At 55.2% G+C, this 23,155-nt stretch overlaps 1 protein-coding gene across 4 annotated transcripts; it reads right to left on the bottom strand.

The window, feature by feature from the left end:
- Positions 1 to 232: 232 nt before the first annotated feature.
- Positions 233 to 22,706, bottom strand: UCKL1 (uridine-cytidine kinase 1 like 1). Of its 4 annotated transcripts, none has more exons than XM_063404349.1 (15): positions 22,614 to 22,706; positions 14,931 to 15,124; positions 14,288 to 14,394; positions 13,771 to 13,941; positions 13,454 to 13,525; positions 11,779 to 11,968; positions 10,634 to 10,695; positions 9,338 to 9,354; positions 3,115 to 3,213; positions 2,691 to 2,784; positions 2,333 to 2,395; positions 1,896 to 2,018; positions 1,463 to 1,570; positions 1,158 to 1,314; positions 233 to 605 (listed from the first exon to the last, which is right to left on the bottom strand). In XM_063404349.1, the coding sequence occupies exons 1-15, from the start codon at positions 22,661 to 22,663 to the stop codon at positions 529 to 531; spliced, it is 1,584 nt and encodes a 527-aa protein (XP_063260419.1). In that variant the 5' UTR covers positions 22,664 to 22,706; the 3' UTR covers positions 233 to 528. The 4 variants fall into 4 exon arrangements, with proteins under 4 accessions (XP_063260419.1, XP_063260418.1, XP_063260421.1 ...); XM_063404348.1 differs by lacking the exon at positions 9,338 to 9,354 and adding an exon at positions 5,562 to 5,581; XM_063404351.1 differs by lacking the exon at positions 22,614 to 22,706 and adding an exon at positions 18,687 to 18,769.
- Positions 22,707 to 23,155: the final 449 nt, after the last annotated feature.

The following is a 23,155-nucleotide window of genomic DNA, read 5'->3' as shown; positions in this document are numbered from 1 at the left end:
CAGATTCCTCCTCATCCTTGTGTAGCTCCTTTGGGTGCTCTATAATAGCTTTGGTTCCCCTTCAGGCAGGAGGAACTGCCTCTCCTCTGGCACCAAGTCTTTGTTTGGATTGGGGGTATGGTATTCTTGACCTCCCACCACTGCTCATGGCAACTCCCCTCCCCATGACCATTGAAGGGTCATGAATCCCTCTAGGCACCCATGGGAAGTGACAGAAAAAGGACATGCTCCGTTCAAGAAAACCAGAGAATAAAATTTATTATTGTCCTTTATAAAATATTTCCAATAAGTTATATAGGCAAATATTTAAATTAAAATAAATTAACTCCGCTCTATGCTGGGACACACAACTGTCCATAAAATCAAACTAGGATTTATGTTTCTCTGAAAAAATATGCCTTAGATCTCCAATGTAAGATTTGAAAAAAATATCTATGCTTGGTGAAAGGAAGGAGAAATCTGCACTGGACAGGGGGTTTAAGGTGCGGTGCTGAAGCTGCCTGGTGCCAGTGGCACTTCCACATCCAGCTAAGTGCTAAGAGCATCCTCATCATCGCTCCAGTCAGGAGGAGCATCCGTCCCGAAGTACCGATCACCAAAATTCCCTGTGGGGAGAGAGAGAGTCAGAGTGAGCACTGTGGGAGCCTTGGGACCCATCCTCCTGCCTGTCCTCATCACAGCAGGCAAGGGGACAAGAGCAGGTTTATCTGACAGCTTGAACAGCAGGAAAACCCGAGTGGCAGCAAAACTGGAGCAGCCTGTAGGCTGGTTTAACACCCGGTGGAAGGTGTTTCCTGGCACAGTAAAGGTGAGGACAGAACACAGTGAGCTTATTTTGGGTGAACTTGTGGAAGGTGGCATTTTTGGGAAGGAGGTGGGCACAGGGCTGCTCCCAGTTTGACTTCTCTGCCTGGGGCTGGAGGAGGCTCATGGCAATGTGGAATGGCTCCTATTGCTGACAAGGTGATGGCTGCTCCACAGCCCTCAGAGTTTGCATGGTGATTCCACCTGGCAGCAGGACCCAGAAGGGGCACTGGGTCTTTGGGTATGGTAAGGTCAGACCCAAACTACTGCTGACAAACAGGGTTTCATGTCCTCTCCCCACCAGAAGCACTAAAAATCCCCTCACTGCGAGTCATTCCTACCAAGACACTCACCAATGCCGGGGATTATCCGGAAGAGGTCATTCACTTTCTTGTCCACAGCCGTGGTGATGATCTTCACCCGGGGGAACGCATAGGCGACCGAGTGGACACCCATCTCTGCCATGAGCAGGGACAGCAGGAAGATCTTGTCCTCTGGGACATCATGATCCTACAGGAAATGCACAGGGAAAGCTCAGGGTGAGTTACCCCAGGGCCCTGACACCCTCCTTCCTGCAGAGGAGCCAGTTCCAGGCGCATCCCCTGAGCGTGGCTGTGCAGGCTGCTCTGGAACCAACCCCTGCCCGACCCATCCATACCAGCAGCACCCTCACTGCCATCATGGCTGCAGCACCCGTGGAGACCGTGCAGTCCATCAGGATGACGTGGTCTTCGCTGATGTCCTTCGGCAGCCGCAGGTAGTGGAGCTGGGTGGAGGAAAGAGAGAGCAGCTCAGGGGCTGCATGCAAACAGAGCAACCTGACCCCTTTGAGGAGTGAAGGATCCCCCTGCCCCTCTGTCCCTGGGACGCTGGCTGTCAGCTCAGAGCCAGCACGAAACCCAGCAGCAAACCAGCCCCTGCGTGCGCACAAGCCCGCTGGCAAAACCCACTTGAGCAGCTTTCAAAGCACTCAACCCCTGCCAAGACAAACTCCTGGGTCGCCGAGGGGCTGTCAGGAAACACCTGAGCCACGGCCCCACCCTGGGCACAGGTCAGCACCAGGAGATGTCCTCAGTGGCCCCAGGCGTTACCTCCGGCTCGCCGGTGTTGCAGTTGGTCTGGATGAGGATGGTGCCGATGCGGACGTCCTTGCACACCGCGCGCAGCGCCGGCTCCATGGTCTCTCCCGCTCGCAGGATGGACACCCCGGTGATCTGCAGCACACGGCCATGGTGGTTGCATGGTTTAGGAGCTGCCACCACCCCACACTAGGTCTCAGCAGAGGGGGACTCTTAACAGGCAACCCAAAAGCACATCCCTTCCGAGAGGGCTGTGCCACTCCCAGTCCACCCTCAGTGAGAGGGCACAGTGACACTGCTGATGGCAAACTTGGTCACTGACATGCCTTTACTGGTGGTACAGGGTGACATACTCATGGTAGCAGGCACCAAACCCAGCCTGATGGCAGCCAGGGCTTCCAGTGCACCCCCACAGGGCAGGTCTCAATAGTGCTTTGGCTTCCACTTACTTGCTTCCCACTGTATGTCCTCCCTTCGTAGTCGTGTCCCTGAGGGGTCTGGACTGTGCAACTCTACAAAAAACATGTGAGAAGAGTTACTAGGGCTCTGATGTGGCTCTCACAGGAGCCCTGGAGTCAGCCAGCTGCAGGGGCTAGACCCTTGGACACTAAGGCTGGACAGAGCTGTCACCCAGGGCCACAGCATTGCTCCACAGCCTTGGGGAGTCCTGGTGCTTTTTAATGCAAGGGTTGAAAGGACTGGTCCATGGGGAAGGTTGGAGGAGCAGCACCAGGACTGTCCTGGCTCCCCAGCAGTTGAGGGTGGGGAATCAAAGAGGAAACCCAGCATCTACAGCTTTGAACCCACCTGGAATGGGAGGAGGGAGAGCGCGTGCTCAATCAGCAACCTCATCAACCTTTTGGAGTAGAAAATGAACTCGTCTCTGCTGGTCTCCTTGTTTCTAGAGGGGAGGGAAAGGCAACGTCAGTTCTGGACCAAAATGTGTCCCAGGAGATGCTGGCAGAGGTCTGGCAGTCCCTGCCCCTTCCTGGTTCTTGTTTGCAACATCTGAGCCTGAAACTGTGGTGTCTGTTTCATGGTAAATAGCAGAAAAATTCTTGGCAAGATCTCTGAGCAGTAATTGCACAGGGGCCACCACCATCTGCCCTGTCTTGTGTTTCCAAGCCATACAGACACACAAAAGTGGGACTGGGAAGCCCAAAGACAGGCCAGCCCATCCCAGCAGCATTTGAGCCCCATCCCACCCCAGGAGCCACAGCAGGGGCTTTACCTGATGATGGTGTGCATGCCCCTCACCTGAGGGGTGCTCTTCAGCACACTGAGGGTCTGCGGGAGGGGGTGGCACTGGTGGGCAGAGGCCAGGGCAGCCCTGAAAACCAAACACATGGTCAGAAGGTCTGGGGAGGGCTGCCCGAAGGCTGAAGCACAGCACACGGCCAGAGCCATCCTCCCAGATGTCATCTCACACTGCAAACACACACAGAGGCCATCCAGCTGAACTGAGTGAGCAGCCAGCCCTGCCTGGTCCCTGTATCCACAAACCAGGGTCACTGGAGTTAGGGAGACCTTGCAGCCCAAGGACCTGCCCTTCCTGCTGGGCAACTGACCCATGTTCATAGAATGGTTTGGGTCGGAAAGGACTTTAAAGACCATCTTGTTCTAGCTCTGTGCCATGGGCAGGGACACCTTCCACTAGACCAGGTTAATCCAAGTCTTATCCAACCTGGCCATGAACACTTCCAGGGATGAGGCAGCCACAGCTTTTCTGAAGGTGACTGGCTCATCTTAGTTTCCACTGTTTGGGAAGAAAGTAGGAAATAAAATCAAAACCTTCTCCTATTGCAGAGTCTTATCTGTTGATGGATCTTGGACTAATGGGGTGAGGAGGGGCTGTTGTGGTTGTCTGGGACCTCCAAGTGCCAGACATCACCAGGAATTGGACAGGCAGCCAGGTTGGCAGGGCTGGCACATTTCTGGAATGTGACTATTTTAGAGACCACCTGGCCCATTTCAAATTGGGAACAGCTTCAAGACTATGGCTGGACAGGACTGGCTCTGTGTGACTCATTCCATATAATGAATAGGGCTGGGAGCTATTCTGGGATCAAGGGAACACCATTCACGGGGAAGTGCACAATGGAGCCCCATTAGTCACTTCTCCCTGTGAGAGTGGCAGTAATGAGAAGAAGGTCACATCTGGCTTCCACAAGGCTGGGCAGGATGGACAAGCAACTTTGTCTGGGAGGAGGGCTGGGGTTGGAAAGCCACACGTCAGATCACACACGTGCCAGCAGCTGCATCCAGCAAAAAACACAGAGATGTCGGGGAGGCAGAGAAGAGAGCAAATGAAAGCACTGCATGATTAAGATTTCAAATCAAGCAGAAACCTGGATTAATGGCACGCAGAGGCACGCAAGCAGAGAGGAAGACAGAGAAGATGGATAGGCATGGAGGAGGGCAGAGCTGAGGCCTCCGTCCACATAGCCATCTCCTGGTCTTGGCCAACCAACATCAAATGAGACATTCCCAAGGCCTGTGGGTACTTAAGGGCTCCTTCTTGCTTTACCAGCTCCAGTCCTGTGTAGCAGCCACGAGGCCCCATGCAGGGAATGCTCCAGAGAGCCAGGACAGCTGGCAGCCAGGCAGAGAGCGTGGATGGGTTGTGTTTCCCTTGTGGGCTTGCCCGCTGTGTTCAGACCCCATTGCTGGTTTGGGACAAGCAGCCCTCAAGGCCCCGGGCCTGCTGTCAGTGAAGCGAGCTCACTCCGTTAGTCGCTGTCCCGTGGGTTAGAAGCCCTCAGAGATGCTCCCATGCCAGGGCTGTGCTGCTGGCAGCACCCACAGCTCTGTCCCCACAGCCCTCCCTTCCCTCCTCTGGCCTGGGGACAGATCCTAGGGGCACAGACCTGCGTAAACCCCTCTCAGCCCCTAGGATACCAACACAAGTGGTGCTGAGGGCGTGAGCCCTGCCTTGGGCAGACACTGGTGCTGGCATGGGGGCTGCCAGCTCACCTGCTTTATGGGGCAGAGACGGGCCCTCAACACAGAGCCACACATGGCACATGGCCTTGGCTGGGTTTGCCCAGGTGACAAACTGCTGTTGCCTAAACCAGAGGAGTTGTTTGGGTCATCTCCCATCACCACAGCTCACCGAGGAGCACAGGACTCAGCTTGCCACTGGCACTTTTCCCCTTTGTCACTGCCAGGTCCATCTCACAGCATCCCACCGTGCCAGTGGAATGGGTAGTCCCTCTGCTGTCATGCTGTGACCTGATTCCTGCTCCCTGCCACAGATGCCAAGGGTTTTCCTTTCATGAGCAGTGGGAACAATCCCCCAGCATCCTGAGCTGTCAACAGACCCCCAAGAAATGCTGTCAGCATTCTGTCACCAAGTTTTCCACACCTTCCTTTGACACCCATGCAGTGTGGGGACAGGGAACTCTGGATACCACCCTGCTTGGAAGCCACTCAGGGTTGTGGGGGTCTCTCCATGGTGCTTTCTGGGAAAACAGGCCTCATTTTTGGGATAAAGCTTCTCTTTCAAGTGCCCCCACCTCTGTCTGGCCCACCCAGCCCCAGCAAAGCAGGACCCCATGAGCTGTCTGCCCCAAGATCCCCCGCCCGGGTTAGTGAGGCAGCTCACCCTGCACAGCCCTGGCCCACTCCCCACCGTTAGTGTCACAACCAAAACACTGCCATAAGCATTTGTCTCCTCACATATCCCAGCGCAGCTTCCTCTGGTCAGCCAGTGGGAGGGATGTTCAGGGGAGACAAGACAGGAGACACGGGAGTTTAAAGGAGAGACAAACATGACATGAAACAGAGGAGAAAGCACTGTCATTAGTCAGAGGAGGGGAAAATCCCCTAATTGATCAGCTCTTGGACGTGCCTGGGCCATCACTGTGCAGACCCAAAACTCCTCCCTTGGTGACCAAGTCATGTCACCACTGTTCTCCACAGCACTGGCTCCACTCCTGGCTCCATGAGGGAACAGAACTGGCTGCTTTCACTGTCCTGAAGCCACAGCAGGGACACTGTTCCACCTCCATCCTAGGTAGTGCCACACTGTGGCACTTGGGAGTTTGGAGGGACGTAGAACCATAGAATGCTAGAATAGTTTGGATGAAAAGGAACCTTAAAGATCAGCTCATTCCACCCCTCCACCTTCCACTAGACCAGGTTGCTCCAAGCTCCATCCAACCTGGTATTCAGCACTTCCAGGGCTCATGCTGAGCCCTCATCCAGGGCCCCACTGCAATCTCAGAGCAAGTGTAGGCACTCGAGGTCAAAAACCTTTGACCAACCTAAAAATCCTTCATCCAACCTGCCCTGCTCCAGGCAAACTGCTTGTGGGCTCATAGGGGTGTCCCCCTCCTGCATGATAATAATCTGCTCAAGCCTTGGAGAACATGGAAAGCCAAGAGCACTGGAAACATGGAGAGAAACCTGGCTCTGAACAGAACATCACCTGCAGGGAAGACTTTCCTTCCTCTGGGCTCACCTGGACCTGCCCTGGGCTCACTCTGACTGGAGAGGGAAGAGCTCAGCCCTCCCAGCAGCATCCACCCTGTCACCTCTGCCCACCCTGGGAGGGAAGCAGGGAGTGTGATGCCTCCCTGCCAAGAAAGGACTGTGACGGAACATCCAGACAGGCAGCCATGAGCACGTCAAGAAAACGTCTTATTTTGGAAACTTATTTTTCCCCCTGAGAACAAAGGCTTTAAAGGGGGAAAAAATGGAAAGAAGAAGAAAGAGAGAGAGAGAGAGAAAGGGGTGACCATCTCCTAGGAAGGCTTCAGGGAGCATCCTTGGCTCTTTGTGGAACATGCTATCGAGCAGGAAGCAGACAAGAGACATCCAGCTACAAAGGAGATGATGCAGTCAAGGCATTTCAAACACGTACACGGCTGCCTTTCAGGGCTGACATTTCAAACAAGGGCTATTAAACTGCGCCATGGGTTGATATTTAAAGACACAATTGGCAAAGGGCACGCCAAGCTGATCGGGACCTTGGGGGTGGGGAATATTGATTGGTGAGGGGAATCAGCTGGAAAGAGCGCTGGCTCCAGGAGTGGGGCTGTATGCTGAGAGCGTGACAGGAGGGATGGGGAGCAGGCTGGGCTGGGAGCACTGTGCCTCAGCATGGGCTGGCTGCTCCAGCTCCTGCTGCCAGGCTCCAGGAGGAATACCCACCTGGGAGTGCTGGTACAGAACCGTATCTCCAGCATGAGCACAGTCAAACGTGGGGGAAGCTGGACAAAAAATCATTTAAGAATGCTAAGGTCCAACCTGTGCTCTGAGGGAGTAACTGGGAAGGCAAGCATGCTCCTCAGTGGTTTCAGAATAAAAACATGCCTTGCATGTCCAATGAAGGCACCACTTGCTTTAAGTGCCCCAGAATTCACCCACCTGAGTGGGGAAAGGCACTCCCGACCTGTCCCAGCCAGCTGCTTGGCCAGGAGAGGCAGCCCTGGAGCATCAGGACCACAGAGACGCCTCGGACTGGGGCCAGATGTGAGCACTCAGGTTTTATCCTACGAGCACAAAGCCCTCCCTGTGTCCCCACCACCACCAAACAGCAGTGACTTCAGAACAACCGTGACATTTAGATGAAGCCATTCCAGACAAGAGGATGGGGAGTTGTTTGCAATGAAAAGCCCGTATTTGCCAGGCACATCTCACTCGATGTGACTCTCCACCCACTCCACTCCTCTTGCAGAGACACAGCAGGGCTGGGGGAAACCACAGCAGCAGGAAAGCACTGAGGCTCCAGCAGTGGCAACAGATTTGGGCTTTTGCAGGATTTTTTTTCCAGATTTTCTGTCAAAGGCATAAATGGAAGCCTTAAACAGAACATAAAACTACCTGTGAGTGGGCTGATCATGGACGTGTTTCCAGAGGTCATAGTTAACTTTCCAAACCTGCTATCATAAAACTTCTTATACTTATGGATATATTAAATACCCAATTTTTAAAAAGCAATCCCTTCCAACTTTTAAGTGCGGAATATCACCTGTACTGAGCAACCCTTTGATTAAGGAGGAGAAAGGAAATTTTACGTGTGTGTAAGTATCTATCTATCTCTCTATACACATATATATTTGCACATATATTAGTCTTCTCTCTAATGTTATTCCTGCCATTTTTAAAGCAACAGATTTCTCTTCATACCAAAGAGCACTTTCCCACCTGGACCTCCAGACACAGAGGAAAGCTTACGTGTCTGTATGGAAATGTCAGGCCCCAGGGTGTTAAACAAGCAAAGGGAAATAAAATAAAACATCCACTTGTCTAGTCTAGGAAATGACTGAGGCAGAAATAAGTAAAGCAGAGCGTTTTCCCTGTTCATCTCAGTTATTTTAAAAGCTCATTGTATTCCAAATGTAAATCTTAAGGTTACTTGAGCTGAGTATCTCCACAGAATGATGGAGATCTAAATGGAAACCCATCTTCAGTAATGCATTCCCTCCGCTCCCTACAAGAATACCTGAAAGCCTAGGTGGCTTCTTAATGGAAGCAAGAGAGCTGAAGTCCCATGTGGGGCCCCACACTGAAGAGGTTAAGCAAATCAACATATATGTGATAGCTTCCACCTGCAGATACTGAGAAATTAGAAATCCTGGACTTAGGCAGCAGGATTTTCTCAGTCCTCCAGAAATGGTTCTGCATCCTCCAGAGGCTGTGGCGAAGTTGGTACCTCTGGCCATGTGAAGCTGCTATGGCTCCTTTGGGTGCCACCAGGCAGATCCCTGCATGCAGCGAGGGGTCCAGGGCTCCCACCACCCTCAAGATCACACACTGGTTTGGGCTGGGAGGGACCTTGAAGCTCATCTTATTCCAACCCCCTGCCATGGGCAGGGACACCTTCCACTATCCCAGGTTGCTCCAAGCCCCATCCAACCTGGTCTGGAACACCTCCAGGGATGGGACAGCCACAGCTTCTCTGGGCACCCTGTGCTAGGGCCTTGCCATCATCACAGAAGAGTTTCTTCCCATTACCCAATCTAAATTTCTCCTCCTTTAGTTTAAAACTGTTCCCCCTCATCCTATTGCTATTTCCCCACTTAAAAAGTCACTCTCCACCCTTTTTTCAAGATGCTTTGACTAATCTAATAATTGATGTTTAATGATCTTTAATCATCATGGATGGAGAGTGGCTCTAAAAATCGTTCATTTTAGAGGATGAAAAGAAATAAAAAAGAATCTCAGGATGCAAAGCCTCCCCTCCTGCAGAGACCAGGGATCCCCAGGTACAAACCTGGCCCTGTCCCAGCTTCAGGGGTCTGTGCTCAAGCTGGCAGTACCTCCCTGGGGAGCAACCCTGTCCCTGCCACCCCGAAGCCAAGGGCAAGGTGGCCTTTTGTCACCGTGGAGGTGACAAGGCCGTGCGCTACGCCAGCTGCTGGTCCCGCCGTGGGTCGGGGTGAGGCCAAGCAGTGCCTGGCATTGGAAATGCCTGGGCTGCACAGACAGGACAGAGTGAGGGCTCTTACCTGACACTGAGTTCACGCTGCGGCAGCAACACAAAGACACAACGCAACCGGTATTAAGCATTGTCAACACCAGGGTCGTTTCAAGATAAAAAAAAAGGAAAAATAGGAGTATTTTCCTGAATTCACATGCAGCCTTTTGCCCTTCTTCCCCTCCCCAGGTCGATGAAAGCCCTCCCCAAGCCAACCCCTTGCCTGGCTCACAGTGGCACTCTGGTGGTGCTGGGTTTGCTGTGATATTCCCTGGCTGGATCCCAGGAGCTGGGGGAAACAGCCATTCCCCTTTCCTGGAATCTGCCTCAGGGCTGGGTGCCCTTCTCAGCCTTCCACTAGCAGAGATGCTGGGGCTTAGATCCTTCCTCCTGTGACCGAGGCTTTAGAAACCACCTTCCCAACCAGAGTTTAGTGCTGGGAATTCAGACACCCAGGTACTCCAGGAGGAGGAAGCTGCCAAGACACCTTTGCCAAGAGCAGTCCCTCCTGAGCAGGCATGGGAAGCTGGATGTCAAGGCATGCCAACTCCCATCCCAGGGCTGAGCAGCTCCTGTCACCTGGGAGCTGCAAAAGAGACTTAAAAGCATCAAGCCCTTTCCAGTGCATCTATCTCCAGGTCACACTCCCTGTACTTCCCAAGATATCACTCTGAGCATTTCCACGACTGAAGCATCACCAAAGCTACAACTGTGGGGTGGGAGGAGACTGTGCTGCTCGGGGACAGCAACACAAAATGCCATCAGTTCATTGCAGGGTCCCAAACCACTGGTCAGGACTGGCCCAGAACAAACAGGAGAAGACTTAAAGCCAGCGGTGGGGAAGTGATGGAGGATGTGCCTGGATCGGGGCTCAAACACGACAAGACTTTGAGTTTTGAAACCCAGGAGCTGCACGCAACACAGAAGTGGAAAAGTGGGCTCCTGACTGGAAAGACTGTGCAGCAGTGTCTGCATGGGAGGGAAGAGGAGAAGCCCAAGAGCAGGGGAGGGTTTGGGGAATGCTGGCCCTGGAAGGGCAGGGGGACACATCCCTCGGATCACGGGAGGGTGGCTGGTTTGTCCCCTCATGACCTGCTGTCACAGGGAGGGAAGGAAGCTGCTGCTGGACCACAGCTGGCAGAGGTGTCAGAACCCACCAGAGCACAGGGAGAAGGCAGTTTCCTTCACCTGGACTGAGGTTCACAGGAACTCCCACACCTGGAGCACAGGAGAAGCCAGGCCATTCCCACCTGGGCACCCAGAGCACAGCTCCCTGCCAGGCAAGGCTGTGAAGCCCCCTCAGCACCCAAGGACTGGCAGCTCTTACCTCTTCCAGCTGGCTGTGGACGTGCTGAACAATCAGGTCAATGGCCACAGTGTTTCCACTCCCTGGAGTGACCCAAAAGCAAAAGAATCACAGAATCAGAATTGTAAAGGTTGGAAAAGCCCTCTAAGATCATGGAGTTCAACCATTAAATCAGCACTGCCAAAGCCACCACTAAACCATGTCCCCAAGTGCCACATCCACACACCTTTTAAACCTCTCCAGGGATGGTGACTCCACCACTGCCCTGGGCAGCCCATGCCAAAGCTTGACAAACCTTTTGGTGAAGAAATTTTCCCTGACATTCAATCTGAACCTCTCCTGGTGCAACTTGAGGCCATTTCCTCTTGTCCTGCTATTTTATACCAGGGATAGAAGAGTCACACTGGTCAGTTTTTTTCCATGTTTCCTCCCTAAATTCCCCACTATGTTCAAAACCACACTGCTTTCCCAAACTGCCCTTTCCTTGCAAAGCATGAGACATTCCTGCTTTTATTAAATCCTTATTCAATAATCTGTTACTAGATATCTCCAAGTCACTTCCAGCTCTTAAATCACTGTGCTGCAGGAGCTGGGAGGGCAGGAGACTGGCTGAGGAAAAAGCACACTTTTGCCACGCTTTTGGGCAGTGTTTGGAGACCCTCAGCTGGAAGGACCTTTGCTTTGGCATGGGACAGCCACTCTGTGTCCTTATCAGCCAGAGAGACCTCCAGGGACTCTGAAGCTACAAAAGGCATGCCAAGAGGAACACAGGAGTGCCACAACACGGCTCCCTCCATGCCTTTCTGCTTGGTACCAGCCTTACCCCCAGGTGGCTTCTACTGCTCTGCCTAGGCTTAGGGTTATGCCTAGGGTTAGGGTTATGCCTAGGGTTAGGGTTCAGAAAACCACAAAGCCCAGAGCTCCAAGCACAGTGCATCTACAAAAGGCACGCCAAGGGGAACACAGGAGAGCCACAACACAGCTCCCTCCACACCTTCCTGCTTGGCACCAGCCTCAGATCCACGTGGCTTTTTCTGCTCCACCCAGGGTTAGGATTACACCTCGGGTGAGAGTACAGAAAACCACAAAGCCCAGAGCAGAGGGCAGAGGGCCGGGGTCTCTGAGGGGCCTCAGGGGTGTCACTGAGGCCAGCCCTGGGCAGGTACCTCGGGGGACAACGATGTCTGCCAGGCGCATGGTGGGCTGGATGTACTGGTCGAAGGCGGGCTTGACGAACTTGTTGTACTGCTTGATGACGCCCTCGATGTCGCGGCCGCGCTCGCTGATGTCCCTGCGCAGGCGGCGCACCAGGCGGATGTCTGAGTCCGTGTCCACGAAAATCTTCAGATCCAAGAGCTGAAAGGAGAGGGGAGGGGACAAATCCCACCTGCTCAGCTGTGGGGCTCAACCCACCTTGCCCTGCTGCCCCAAGCGGGGCTAAGCACAGCCCAACACCTGTTTAACAGGGCCTGGCTTTCCTCTGCTCTGGCCTGAGGGGAGCTTTTCCCTGGAACCTGGTGCTGCTCTGAGGCCCTTGCTGCCACCGTGTCCCCTGAGGCCTGTCCTGCTCCAAACTCTGTTCCTACTGCTAACCAGCTGCAACACTTTGGCTGGATGTTATTTAAGAGTGAGGAGGAGACAAGAGGAGTTACTGTCCATGACACACACGAAGCACTGGCTACTTAATCAAAGAATCCTTGGATGGTTTGAGTTGGAAAGGACTTTAAAGATCATCTCATTCCAAGCCTCTCCCACAGGCAGGGAATTAATGCTGGAAAGGAGCCCAGCACAGCAGGACAGCTCATGGCTCTGTCCTTAATTGCAAGAGGCAGGAGTGGGGATGCTGAGTGGATTCTCCTGAGGGATTCACCCAGCTGTCCACTGGAGGTCATCCTTGCTCCAGAAAAGTGCAATCCAAGCCCTTGCTTGGCAGGGAGGAAACTTTTTAGACAGAGCTTGGCTAAGTCTGTGTATGGCTCACTGCCTGCTGCAGCATTTGTCAGGGCTGCAAAGATGCTCCGAGGGTTGGAGACAGGCTGAGAGAGCTGAGGTTTTCAGCCTGGAGAAGAGAAGGTACTGGGGGGACCTTAGAGCCCCTTTCAGTATCCAAAGAAGCTCCAAGAGAACTGGAGAGGGACTTTGGACAAAGGCCTGGAGTGACAGAGCAAGGGGTTTCACAGTGCCAGAGGGAAGGGTAGATGGGATATTGAGAGGAAATTTGTCCCTGTGAGGGTGGCGAGGCCCTGGCACAGGGTGCCCAGAGAAGCTGTGGCTGCCCCATCCCTGGAAGTGTTCCAGGCCAGGTTGGATGGGGCTTGGAGCAACCTGGTTTTGTGGAAGGTGTCCCTGCCCATGGCAGGGCTTGGAACAAGATGAGCTTTAAGGTCCCTTCCAACTTAAACGACTCTATGATTCCATGATATATCCAAATAATCCCCAAGAGAGCTTGACATGGAATGATGATTCCATGCTAGGAACACCAGGCTCTGTGCAGTAGAAGTTCAGCAGACTTTGCCTCTGGCTGTGCAAGCTGCAGCACGCAGTGTGGAAGTGGGCTATTTCTAGCTGTGTTTATGCACCAGCAGTGCCAGGAACCAGGTCACCACTCAGCTCTTGTTTCCTGGGCACAAATGGCTGAGATCGAGGTATTTGCTGAAACACTTGACCTCTGCCAGGGGCTTTTCCCTGGCTGCTGAGAGTCAAAGCCTATTTCTCCTACCCTGGGAAGTGCTGCAGCATCTGGTGTAACCTGGAAGAGAAGGTCACCTCCCTGCTGCAGGACCTCAGGAGAGAGCATCCTCCCACCACCTCACCCTGGAACTGCTTCAAAGCCTTCCTCACCTTCAGGAGCTCCTTGTCTGCAAATGCCATGATGCCTTCGAAGATAATCACATTGGCACCATACAGGGTTTTCTGTGGAGTCAAAATGGATGTAGTTAGGCACAGAACATCTGTTCAGAGGTGCTCTGTCCCAGGGAATCTCTCTGGGTTGTGACTGTGACAGCTCACCCGAAAAATGCACACAGAGCCAGGCACAGAGCTGAGGGTGACAGCACCAATTGGACTGCCAAGTTCAGGGGCTGGAGGGGTCCACTGGCTCCCCCTCTGTCCTGCCTTGGCCATCTCCCACCCTGTCCCACCCCCTCGGTGTCCCATACCCATTCCTTCTTCCGGCTGTGGGTGGTGAAGTCGTAGATGGGGATCTTGACGCTCTTGCCTTGCTTCAGCTTCTTCAGGGTGGCGATGATGAGGTCAAAGTCAAAGGCGTCGGGGTGGTCAAAGTTGAAGTCATTGCTGGCTGCCTGCTCCTGCTGCTGCTTGGTCAGCACCTGCCACAGAGCAGAGCTTAGGGCACATGGCTGGGCAGTTCCCTCCCCTGTTGTGCCCTGTCACCTCTTCCCTGCCCCACAAGAGGCAATGGAAGGGGAAACCTCATGGCTGTCCCTAAATCTACAACATGATTCCTTACCAGGGGTTACCACACAATCCCAGATTGGTATGGGTTGGAAGGGACCTTAAAACTCATTTCAACCCTGTGCCATAGACAGGGGCACCTTTCACTACAACAGGTTGCTCAAAGCCCTGTCCAACCTGGCCATGAACACTTCCAGGAATGGGACAACCACAGCATCCCTGGGCAATGGCAAATTGCACCCAAGAGGGGTTCAGCCTCACCTTGTAGAAGGAGTCCATGGACAGCAGAACCACCCACGGGACATCAAGTGCTTCAATGATCATGGTGGCTACTGTGGTCTTCCCAGAGGCACTGCCTCCTCCCAGTCCTGCCAGGGAAAAGGTGATGAAGCCACCAGCCCCAGGCACAGCCTTTCCCACCACAGGCTGGAGCCCAGGTCCTGCATTGTTGCATTAAGCTGGAGGAGCCTCCAAAGATGGAAGTCACAGGCACTCCAAGAGATTATCCTGGAAAATGTCAAATGGCATGTACTGGAACTGCCAGCAACATGCCCAGCAAAAGCTGGGAAACCCATTGTTAGATGGTTATGTAACACAGGGAGTGCTGGCATGGGAACCAGTCCAGACTGAATCCCATGGAACTCGTGACAGCTCAGGCAACAGGAGCTGAGGGGACAAGAAGCAGAGTGTGGAATCCTACAACCCATCACCCCCCCTGCACACTCCTGGGTTCAGCCCACCCAGTCAGTGCAGGACTAACCACAGGGACTCCCCCTGCTCCTGTCCAGGCTGGAGCCAACCTCAAATTTCCAAAGAGGTGGTGGGGCAGGACTCCCACCAGGATCTCCTGGAGAGCCGTGGGGCAGGGCAGCGATGCTGTCTGGGCAGTGCAGAGGTGACCCACCTATGACGAAGGCCTCCTTGGACTGTGTGCCGTGCTCGTTGTACCAGGGAGGCCGGCCTGCTGTGTAGATGGTCCTTTTGCTGGTGCGCAGCAGCGGGGGCTCAGACTTGCACTGGCTGGTGGTGCGCTTGCGCGGGGGCTTGGTGGAGCCCACGGCGGGGTACAGCCGGTCCAGGGACTCAGCACTGCTGTTACTGAGGGGAGAGGCAGGGGCACAGTTACTGCGGGTGGGCAAGGACACACGTGCCTGGCTCTTGGGGGATCCTGTGTTGTGCAGGTGAGGGGTGCAATGGAAGGGTGGGACAGCCAAGCACAGCCCCGCTGCAGCACTGCCAGCACCCACATCTCTGTGACACATGGCCACAGACACCGAGGAATGCATCACACAGAAGCGATTTGAACTTGGAATAGACACCATGCAAACATCAGTCCCTAAAGTCTTGCTGTCTGAGGAATGTCTGTGTGAAATAGAACCCACAGTGAGCTCTCAAAGCCTTGAGGGGTGTGTTACAGTGGGCAATAACCCACTGTGGTGTGGGACCTTTCTTGGGGATAGCAGTCAAACACATGAACTACAGCACAACCATCCTTGTCCCCCATCCCCAATCCCTTTCCTCTCCTCACTGTGAGTGCTCCACTCACACCCAAGACTTAGTTGTCCCAACATTTTGTCCTGAAGCCCCCAGGGACAAGCCTGCAAGCTGGGCAGAACCAGGCAGTGCTGGGCAGAGCCATCAGCTTTGCCTTGGGAGCTGAGAGAGCTCTGAGCTCACCCAAACCCCTGGAGCTGCTGAACACTGTCCCTTATCTTCCCTGCTGGTGAGGGAGAGGAACAAGGCACCCTCTAGAGCCCTTTCCAGCTTGGCAGGAGGACAGCTGTGCCCGGGAGGCAATAAGTGGCCTCTGGCCAGGAGATAAGTTGCTGCCTGGCCAGCTAAGGGACAGGGAGGATTATTTATACCAGTGCCTGCTCCTCCCAGCTCCTGTTCCGCTCCCCCAGAGGGATGTCTGCTCCCTGGGAGAAAGTGCAAAGGGCTCTCCCTGCTCATGCTGCTTTTCTCCTCAGCCATAACTGGGCTGAAAGGGAAACCAAGAGATCTGGGCACCACTGACTCCAAGCAGTCACTGTTAGGTACAGCCAGGCTGAGCCAGTGGGGCTTTGCTGCTGCTCTGTTATGGTTTGCTCTTGAAAGGGCTTAAACTGTAGGGCTTTACAGATTTTGGGTTGATTTTAAGCTGTTTCGGTATGAAGATTAATTCCCTTCCCCCTTCAAGCCCTTTTTAGATAAAGATCAAAATTTCAGAAAGGCCATCTGTGTGTGAAGTGACCCAGCAACCCCCACCCCTGTATGACAAACAAACCCCCTGGGCACGGCGGGATCCCCCTGGCAAACCCCCTGGGCATGGCAGGATGCCCGCAGCACACCATCCCTACCCTGGCACATCCCTTGGAGCAGGCAGGGAGACTGGGATTTGCCTGGCTTTGCTGAACTGCTAACAAAAGGCAGGCTGCAGCTCCTGCCCCTGTGACAGGACCTCTCCCACCAATGTCCAACCCAACTCATGGAGTTCCCCACAAGAGCTCAGGACACCAACACCCCATCCCTGGCCAGAGCCCATCAGCACATACAGCCAGTTCCAAGCACTGCCAGGCTCAGGCTCAACCAGGAGCCCAAAACACCCCAACTACGAGTCTTAAAAAGCAACCTCAGGAGATGACACCCATCAGGAAACCTTCTGGGGTCTCTTCCTGTGAAAAAATGGCTCCTGCCATGAGCACAAGCAAACCCAGGTGGGCTGTTTGGGTCTCCTCTGCCTCTGGTGATGCTGCAGCAGCCGCTACCCACCAGTGCTACTCCCAGAGCGGGGCTGACAGCAGCCGGTGCTGCTGGGGCATAAACGACGTCACTCTGGACTGATAAAAGCAGAGGTGACAAAAACAGAGTTGTTTACCAGAGAAGAAAGCGGTTCCTTTCATGCATCCCAGCCCCTCTCCGGGGACCGCGGTCACTCCCGAGCCGTGCTGGGGCTGCTCGGCTGGTTCTCCCCCGGGACTGCACGTCAGTCTCCACGAGACAGGCGGGCCTGTCGGGATGCTCTGCTCCTTGGTGTCACACAGCACCAAGCTCTGCTGTGCCAGCCTGCAGAGCCTGACCCAGGCCACCATTCCCAAAGTGACTCTGAGCTGGACAAAGCTCTGTGTTTTGGAGCTGGAGCAGAGCTGGAGCAAGGCTGAGCTCTGCTCCTACCACCCCCAGCCAGCATCAACATCATCCAGTTCCTGGCAGGGAGGATGAGGCTTGGACTCCAACAGCTCCACCAGTGCCCAGAATTACAGCCACAGCCCCACCCTGCTTTGCCAAGTGCCATCTCTCCACTCTGCTCTCCAGGGTGCCAGCAGCACACCCAGGGTGTTGGCACAGAGGGGACATTGCTGCGGGATGCAGGGACACACCCCTGGGAAAGGAGTGGAGCCATCCCCCCCCTGCACACCTGGGGCTGCTCTGGGATGCAGCCCCTGAATCCCATCCCAAGAGTTGGTGTTCTGCCTTATCTCATCCAAATAATTCTGGACTTTCACCAAAATTCTACATATTTCTATCAGTATCATCTAAACCTGTACCTCTACTCCTCATCTATGCCTGTATCCTCTACAGGCAGATGACATTCTACACCTCTCAAATCCACAATTCCCATGATTTATTTGGGAGAAGCAGGGCCGTGGGGCTGCAGGGCTGTCCTGGAGCTCTCCAAAGGTCATGCCTTTTCTCCTAATGTTACACTTCAAGATTTGTAGATGTTTTCCATGGCTGCCTTTGCCAGGAAGGGGTTCTTCTTTCTCCAAAGGGTTGGCTGTTCTCAGCCATCTCCACTGGCAATTCTTCCTAACTCCTTTTAAGAAATTCCCTGCAGCAGTGCTGATATGGGATTCTGTTTAGAGTTGGAGTCAATGACCCTGCTCTGCCCAGAGGAGGGTCTTGTCCCACGTGGACCCTTCCCAGCAGAGCAAACCCCTGGGGTGCCAAAGCCACACAAATAGGGAAGCAAACATCACTTGGTATTGGCAACCCCTCTCCTGCCAAACCTTCCTGGAGGGCTTGGCTGCCACCAGCTCTCTCCAGGCTGTCCCCAGCTTTTGGGGATGCTTTGCCTTCCCTGTGGCTGCTGCATCCTAGCTGGAGTGTCCCAGAGGAAGCCTGGGGGGGTCCTGCTCCTGAGAAAGGCTCTCCAGCTCTGCTGTTGTGCCAGCACAAACAAAGGAAGCATTTTGCTCCCACTTAGTCCAAGCATGAATTTACATAGGTGCAAGGACATCCCTCTCCTTCCCCACTGTGCTCCCATGGCCATCCCTGTGCCCTGTGCTCCGGCTCTCCCCATCCTGCTGCCTTCACAGACCCCTGACCACCCTGCATCCGTGCCGGGCTGGGAGGGCAAAGGCAGCAGGTCCCAAAAGCGCCCACAGCAGCAAGGAAAGATGGCACAGCCCCAAACCTGAACTTGGCAGCAGAGAGGAGAGCATGTCCTGGGCTCTGCGCCCCGTAAACAACCCACTGAACGAGCTCCCAGCCCCATGGACCCCCCAGCAGCTCCCCACAGCCTGCGGAGGTGCCCGGCTGGCTGCAGCCGTGTCCCATGGGAAGCTGACCTTTTCAGACAGGAACTGGGACTGACGGACTGGGACAGGAGCCACCGAGAGCTCACTGCAGCAAACAGATGAAAACCAGCAAATCCCACCCAAAATGAAGCAAAACTCACCCGCCATCTGGCCCGAGGGCCCAGCAGCCGGAGATGCGGACGCTGGAGAAGGCTGGGGGGCTGCTCATCTCCCCCTGCCGCCGATCCAGGGGTGATCCTGGACTGAGGGCGTCACCCCCTGTCCCTGTCCACACTTCGGCTCCTGTCCCACAACCTCTGGCACTACCAGGGTGAGGGAGGGGCTATGCCAGCAGGGCTCCCCGGGTGATTCTTGGAGCACGGAGCCATGCCTGGAGTGTCCCCCTGGAATGAGCACTGAAGTGTCCCAAGAGGGCGGGGTGAGGCAGAGCCCCAGCAGATCCGGGGGGCTGGAAGATGGAGGCGGGAGAAGGGAGCAGAGCAGGGGCAGCGTCTGTGCTGGGGAGCTGCGAGGCGGTCAGCAGCATAAGAGGATAGCTTAACCTCCAGATTACGTTCATTACCTGATATTAATAGCACTGGCTTGATTAAAGAAAAAGAGGGGGGTTGGGGGTGAGGTGACACCTCCCCTCACCGCCCCCAGCACAGGCAATAAACACCAGCCCTGGTGCCTCTGCTCCCGGGACTGGGGGTGCTCGGCTGCCCTGGACGTGTGGGCTCAGCAGGGAGGGCACCTGGAAAGTGACAGCCACAGCCACATCCACATCCACGGGCACCGGTGAGTTCCCAGGGACTTCTCTACACCACTGGGGAGGGGGCTGCAGGGCGCAGAAGGGGTGAACCCAGGGAGGGGGTATCCAGCCAGAACCCTTCATGCAGCTGGTAGAGCAGCTGGGGCTCGGGGCCAGGGGCTGTTTTTTGGTCCAGGACTCACACCCCTCTCCCACTGGTGGGAGGTCTGGCTGAGGGACCCCTTGGTCACTCAGCTTCCCCAAGAATTGCCCCCTCACCGTCCCCTCAGCCCTGGAGTAAACAAGTGGGTGAAACTCAACACCCCGGGGCTGTGGGTGGCTAAGAATAACATCCCGCTGGCTGCTGTGCCCGGCCATCCGCTCCCTGAGCCCCCCTGCCAGCTGCCCCTGCCCCCCCTGCCAGCCCGCTTCTCTTCCAGCATCAGCCTCTCCAGGGAGGGCAGGGAGCCTGGGCATCCTGCAGGGAGGGCAGGGAGCCAGGGCATCCTGCGGGGAGGGCAGGGAGCCTGGGCATCCTGCAGGAAGCCCAGGGAGCCAGGCAGCTGCTGAAGGGCAGGACACGTGGCAAGGGTGGGAGATGTTGGGCACCATGGCGGGAGGGTCCAGGCCAGCCCTGCAGCAGAGACTGGGGCAGAGCAGCCCTCAGCCCACAGCCTCTGGCTGCCAAGGAAGGGAGGAGGTGGTGCAGGACACACCGGGGGGCAGCCAGGTTCTGCCAGGGACACGGAGCAGCCTGACAAAGTCCCATGGCCACCAAGTGAGACCCCAGCCCACCACAGCATGGTGAGATAGGAGCTTGGCCTCTGCACACCACTGCTGAGGGGTTCCGGGGAGGGTGCTCCCTCCTGCTTAGCACCAACACCTGGAGATGGGGCCAGAAATTGAAAAAGACCCTTTCCTCCTCCTCCTTGAACCATCAGTTATTCCAGAGGCAGGGGAAACACTCTGCCTCCAAGAGTCAGGAGGAAATCCCTCCTGCTCCTGCTCACCAATGGGACCTGCAGAGCATCATCTCAAAAGACAGAAACCTGATGGGAACCAGAGATGAGGGGCTGGGCATGAGGCAGGGGACAAGGACAGGAGGGATTTGGGGTAACCTGTCCCCAGCATGAGCCACAGCTGCTGCCCTGACATCAGGAAAGCGAGTGATGATCAGAGGAACTTTTCCACCCCCGATCTCTGCCCGGACTCCCCTCTCGCTGTAAAAGCTCTCTCAGAAGTTTAAAAATAAAATTCTGTTCCGGAGCCACTTCTGTTCCTTCTCATTAAAGAAGCAAAAAAGCAAAGGGATGCGGGACACGGCGCGAGGAGCCCTCGCCCAGAGATATTGTTCCTTATCGCACGCTCCTGCTGCCACTTTTCCTGCCTTTGTTAAAAGTCCAGGCAACAGGAGCAAGTCTCCCACCCGACATTCCCACTGGGCTCCCAGGTGGGACCCACTGGCTCCAAAGGCCAGCTGTGACTGAGCCTTCCTGCTGGCACAAATCTCCTCTGCTTCCCAAGCCCCTTCCCATTTTCTGAGCTCTTGCACAGGTTGAAATTCCTGAGTTTTGGACTTTCCTCTTCCAGGTGATTTTTAAGAAAATCCCTACTCTAATGGCAGACTTAAAATACCGAGAAAGAGGAAAGAAGGCACAAAAGCCTTCTGCTCCTTCTGGTGCTGGAAGCTGCTGGGTGGGGTTCCCCTGGGATTTAAGGATGCAAGCTGGACTGCATGTGGATTTTCCTCATTTGGTCACAAGTACTGTCACTGGATTGGTTTAAGAGCTGCAGACACACCAAGCCCCCAGTGGAACGATGCCTGTTCCCAGGAGAGGAGATCTGTTCCCAGATCCCATCCTGTGAGCAGCACCCACAGGAGCGTGGAGGTCAAACCTGCCTCCTCCCTCGCTGAGCTGGGCTTTCTTGGGCTGGATCCATGTGTGCTGGCTCTTGGCTGGGCCTTCCCTGTCCACGAAACCATCCCAGGGGATGGAGGAACACAGCCAAGGAATGGAGGAACATGTCCAAGGGATCAAGGAACCTTGGGGTGGATGAGGCTGCTTGAGGAACGAAGGAACCTGCCTGAGGGATGGAGGAACCCAGACACGGGATGAACAAGCCTGCCCAAGGGACAGAGGAACCCACACAAGGGATGGAGGGACCTGGCTGCCATCCCACTGCCACACGTCATGCCCAGGGAACCCACGGAACATCACTCCTGGTTTACCCAGCCTTGTACCAAGCTCTGTGCTGGCCAGAGACACCTGGAGCTGCATGGTTGATCTCAGCAGCTCCCTTCCAGCTCTATTACGGTCTCTGCTCCCTCACCACAAAAGGACAAACATTTCCCTCTGCAAAGCCAATTATCTGTTGCTATTTATACCGAGTGGGAGCCACGGTGGAAGGGGCTCTGTTACACAACCCAGTTACTCATCCCTCACCCGACCGGCACAACTCAGGGAGACTCCTTCCTCTCGTCCTCATCCTCATCCTCATCCTCATCCTCATCCTCATCCTCATCCTCATCCTCATCCTCATCCTCATCCTCATCCTCATCCTCATCCTCATCCTTCCCGCTATCCCCTGCTGGCTCACAGGAAGGGCACAGGCAGCTGGCAGCAATGGGTTTAGCTGCTGGAACATGCAGGATGGAAACATGAGGGATGGGAACAGGCAGGATTCTTTGGCACTGACTCCAGGGTTGGGTGGTTGGTGCTGTGGGGTGTTGGTACCCTACAACCAGGGATGCTCCATCCCTATAAACTTTGCCACATCCCCAGAGCACCAGTGAGGCTCCAAACGCAATTCCCAGATATTTGATGTTTGGAAGCAGTCCGTCCCCTGAGGATTGCACAGGGAAAGGGGGTGGAAAATAGAGGGGAAACATGAGTGTGTGTGTGGGGAATCGCCATGTATGGGATTTTTGGGTGGAAAAGTTTAGGTTATCCCACTCTTCATCTTGATGGGGTGGATGCGTGTGCAAGCAAGCTTGGAACATGGGAGGCTGTGTTTTATCTGCTGGGATATCAAGGGCAAAACCCATAAAACAATGTAAACAAGAGGAAAGGTAACAACATGAAAGAGAAAGAAAAGAGATTAAAATAAACAAGAGGTAAAGCGGGGGTGGGAAGAAATGGTTGGTGGGAAAAGCGAAGGGATCTCACGGAGCGATGGGCTCGGGGAGGCCCCACTCGCGGAAGTGGCATCGTGGGGGACGGGACCGCCACCGCAACCCCCGGAGCCGGCGGGAAACGGGGACCGGCGGCTCCGGGGCACCGCCGTGTCTGTCCCGGCCAGGAGCGATTATCCCGGGGAAAAGAAAGCGGGGCCTTACCTGTCGTGCTGCTCTGCCGGAGCCCCCTCGGGCACGGGGGCCGCGGCCATGGTGCTGCGGGGAGCGGCGGGAGCGGGCGGGGAGCGGCGGGGGCGGCGCTGCCGCGGGGATCCCCGGGACTTGTAGTGCGGGACGGGGAGGGAGGGAGCGGGGGAAAGGGGGGTTCGGGTGGCTTGATGGCTGCTCTGGGGGGCAGAGGGGTGATGGGGCACAGAGGGGTGCTGGTCATGGGCAGGAGCTGTCAATGCGGGCACGGCTGGGTGCTGTGGGGCACAAGAGGTGGGTTGTGGGGTGCGGGTGGGCGTTTGGAGGTGTAGATGGGTGTTTTGGGCATGGGTGGGTGCTGTGGGGCTCAGAGCGATGCTGTGGGTACCTGTGGGCGCTATGGGACTCCCTGCCCAGGACGCTGAGGGGTGCCACACACAGCACCCCCCACCACCCTGCAGCTGGGGGGAAGCGCGGTTTGGGTGACCCCGGGCTCTGACAATGTCTCTGAGCACTGGGGAGAGCTGGGAGGACCCCGGCCCTGGGGGTCCCGGGTG

Source organism: Prinia subflava, chromosome 8 (genome assembly GCF_021018805.1).
Source record: "Prinia subflava isolate CZ2003 ecotype Zambia chromosome 8, Cam_Psub_1.2, whole genome shotgun sequence".
In the NCBI taxonomy this organism is placed as follows: Eukaryota; Metazoa; Chordata; class Aves; order Passeriformes; family Cisticolidae; genus Prinia; species Prinia subflava.
This window is presented reverse-complemented; position numbering and strand designations above follow the sequence as displayed.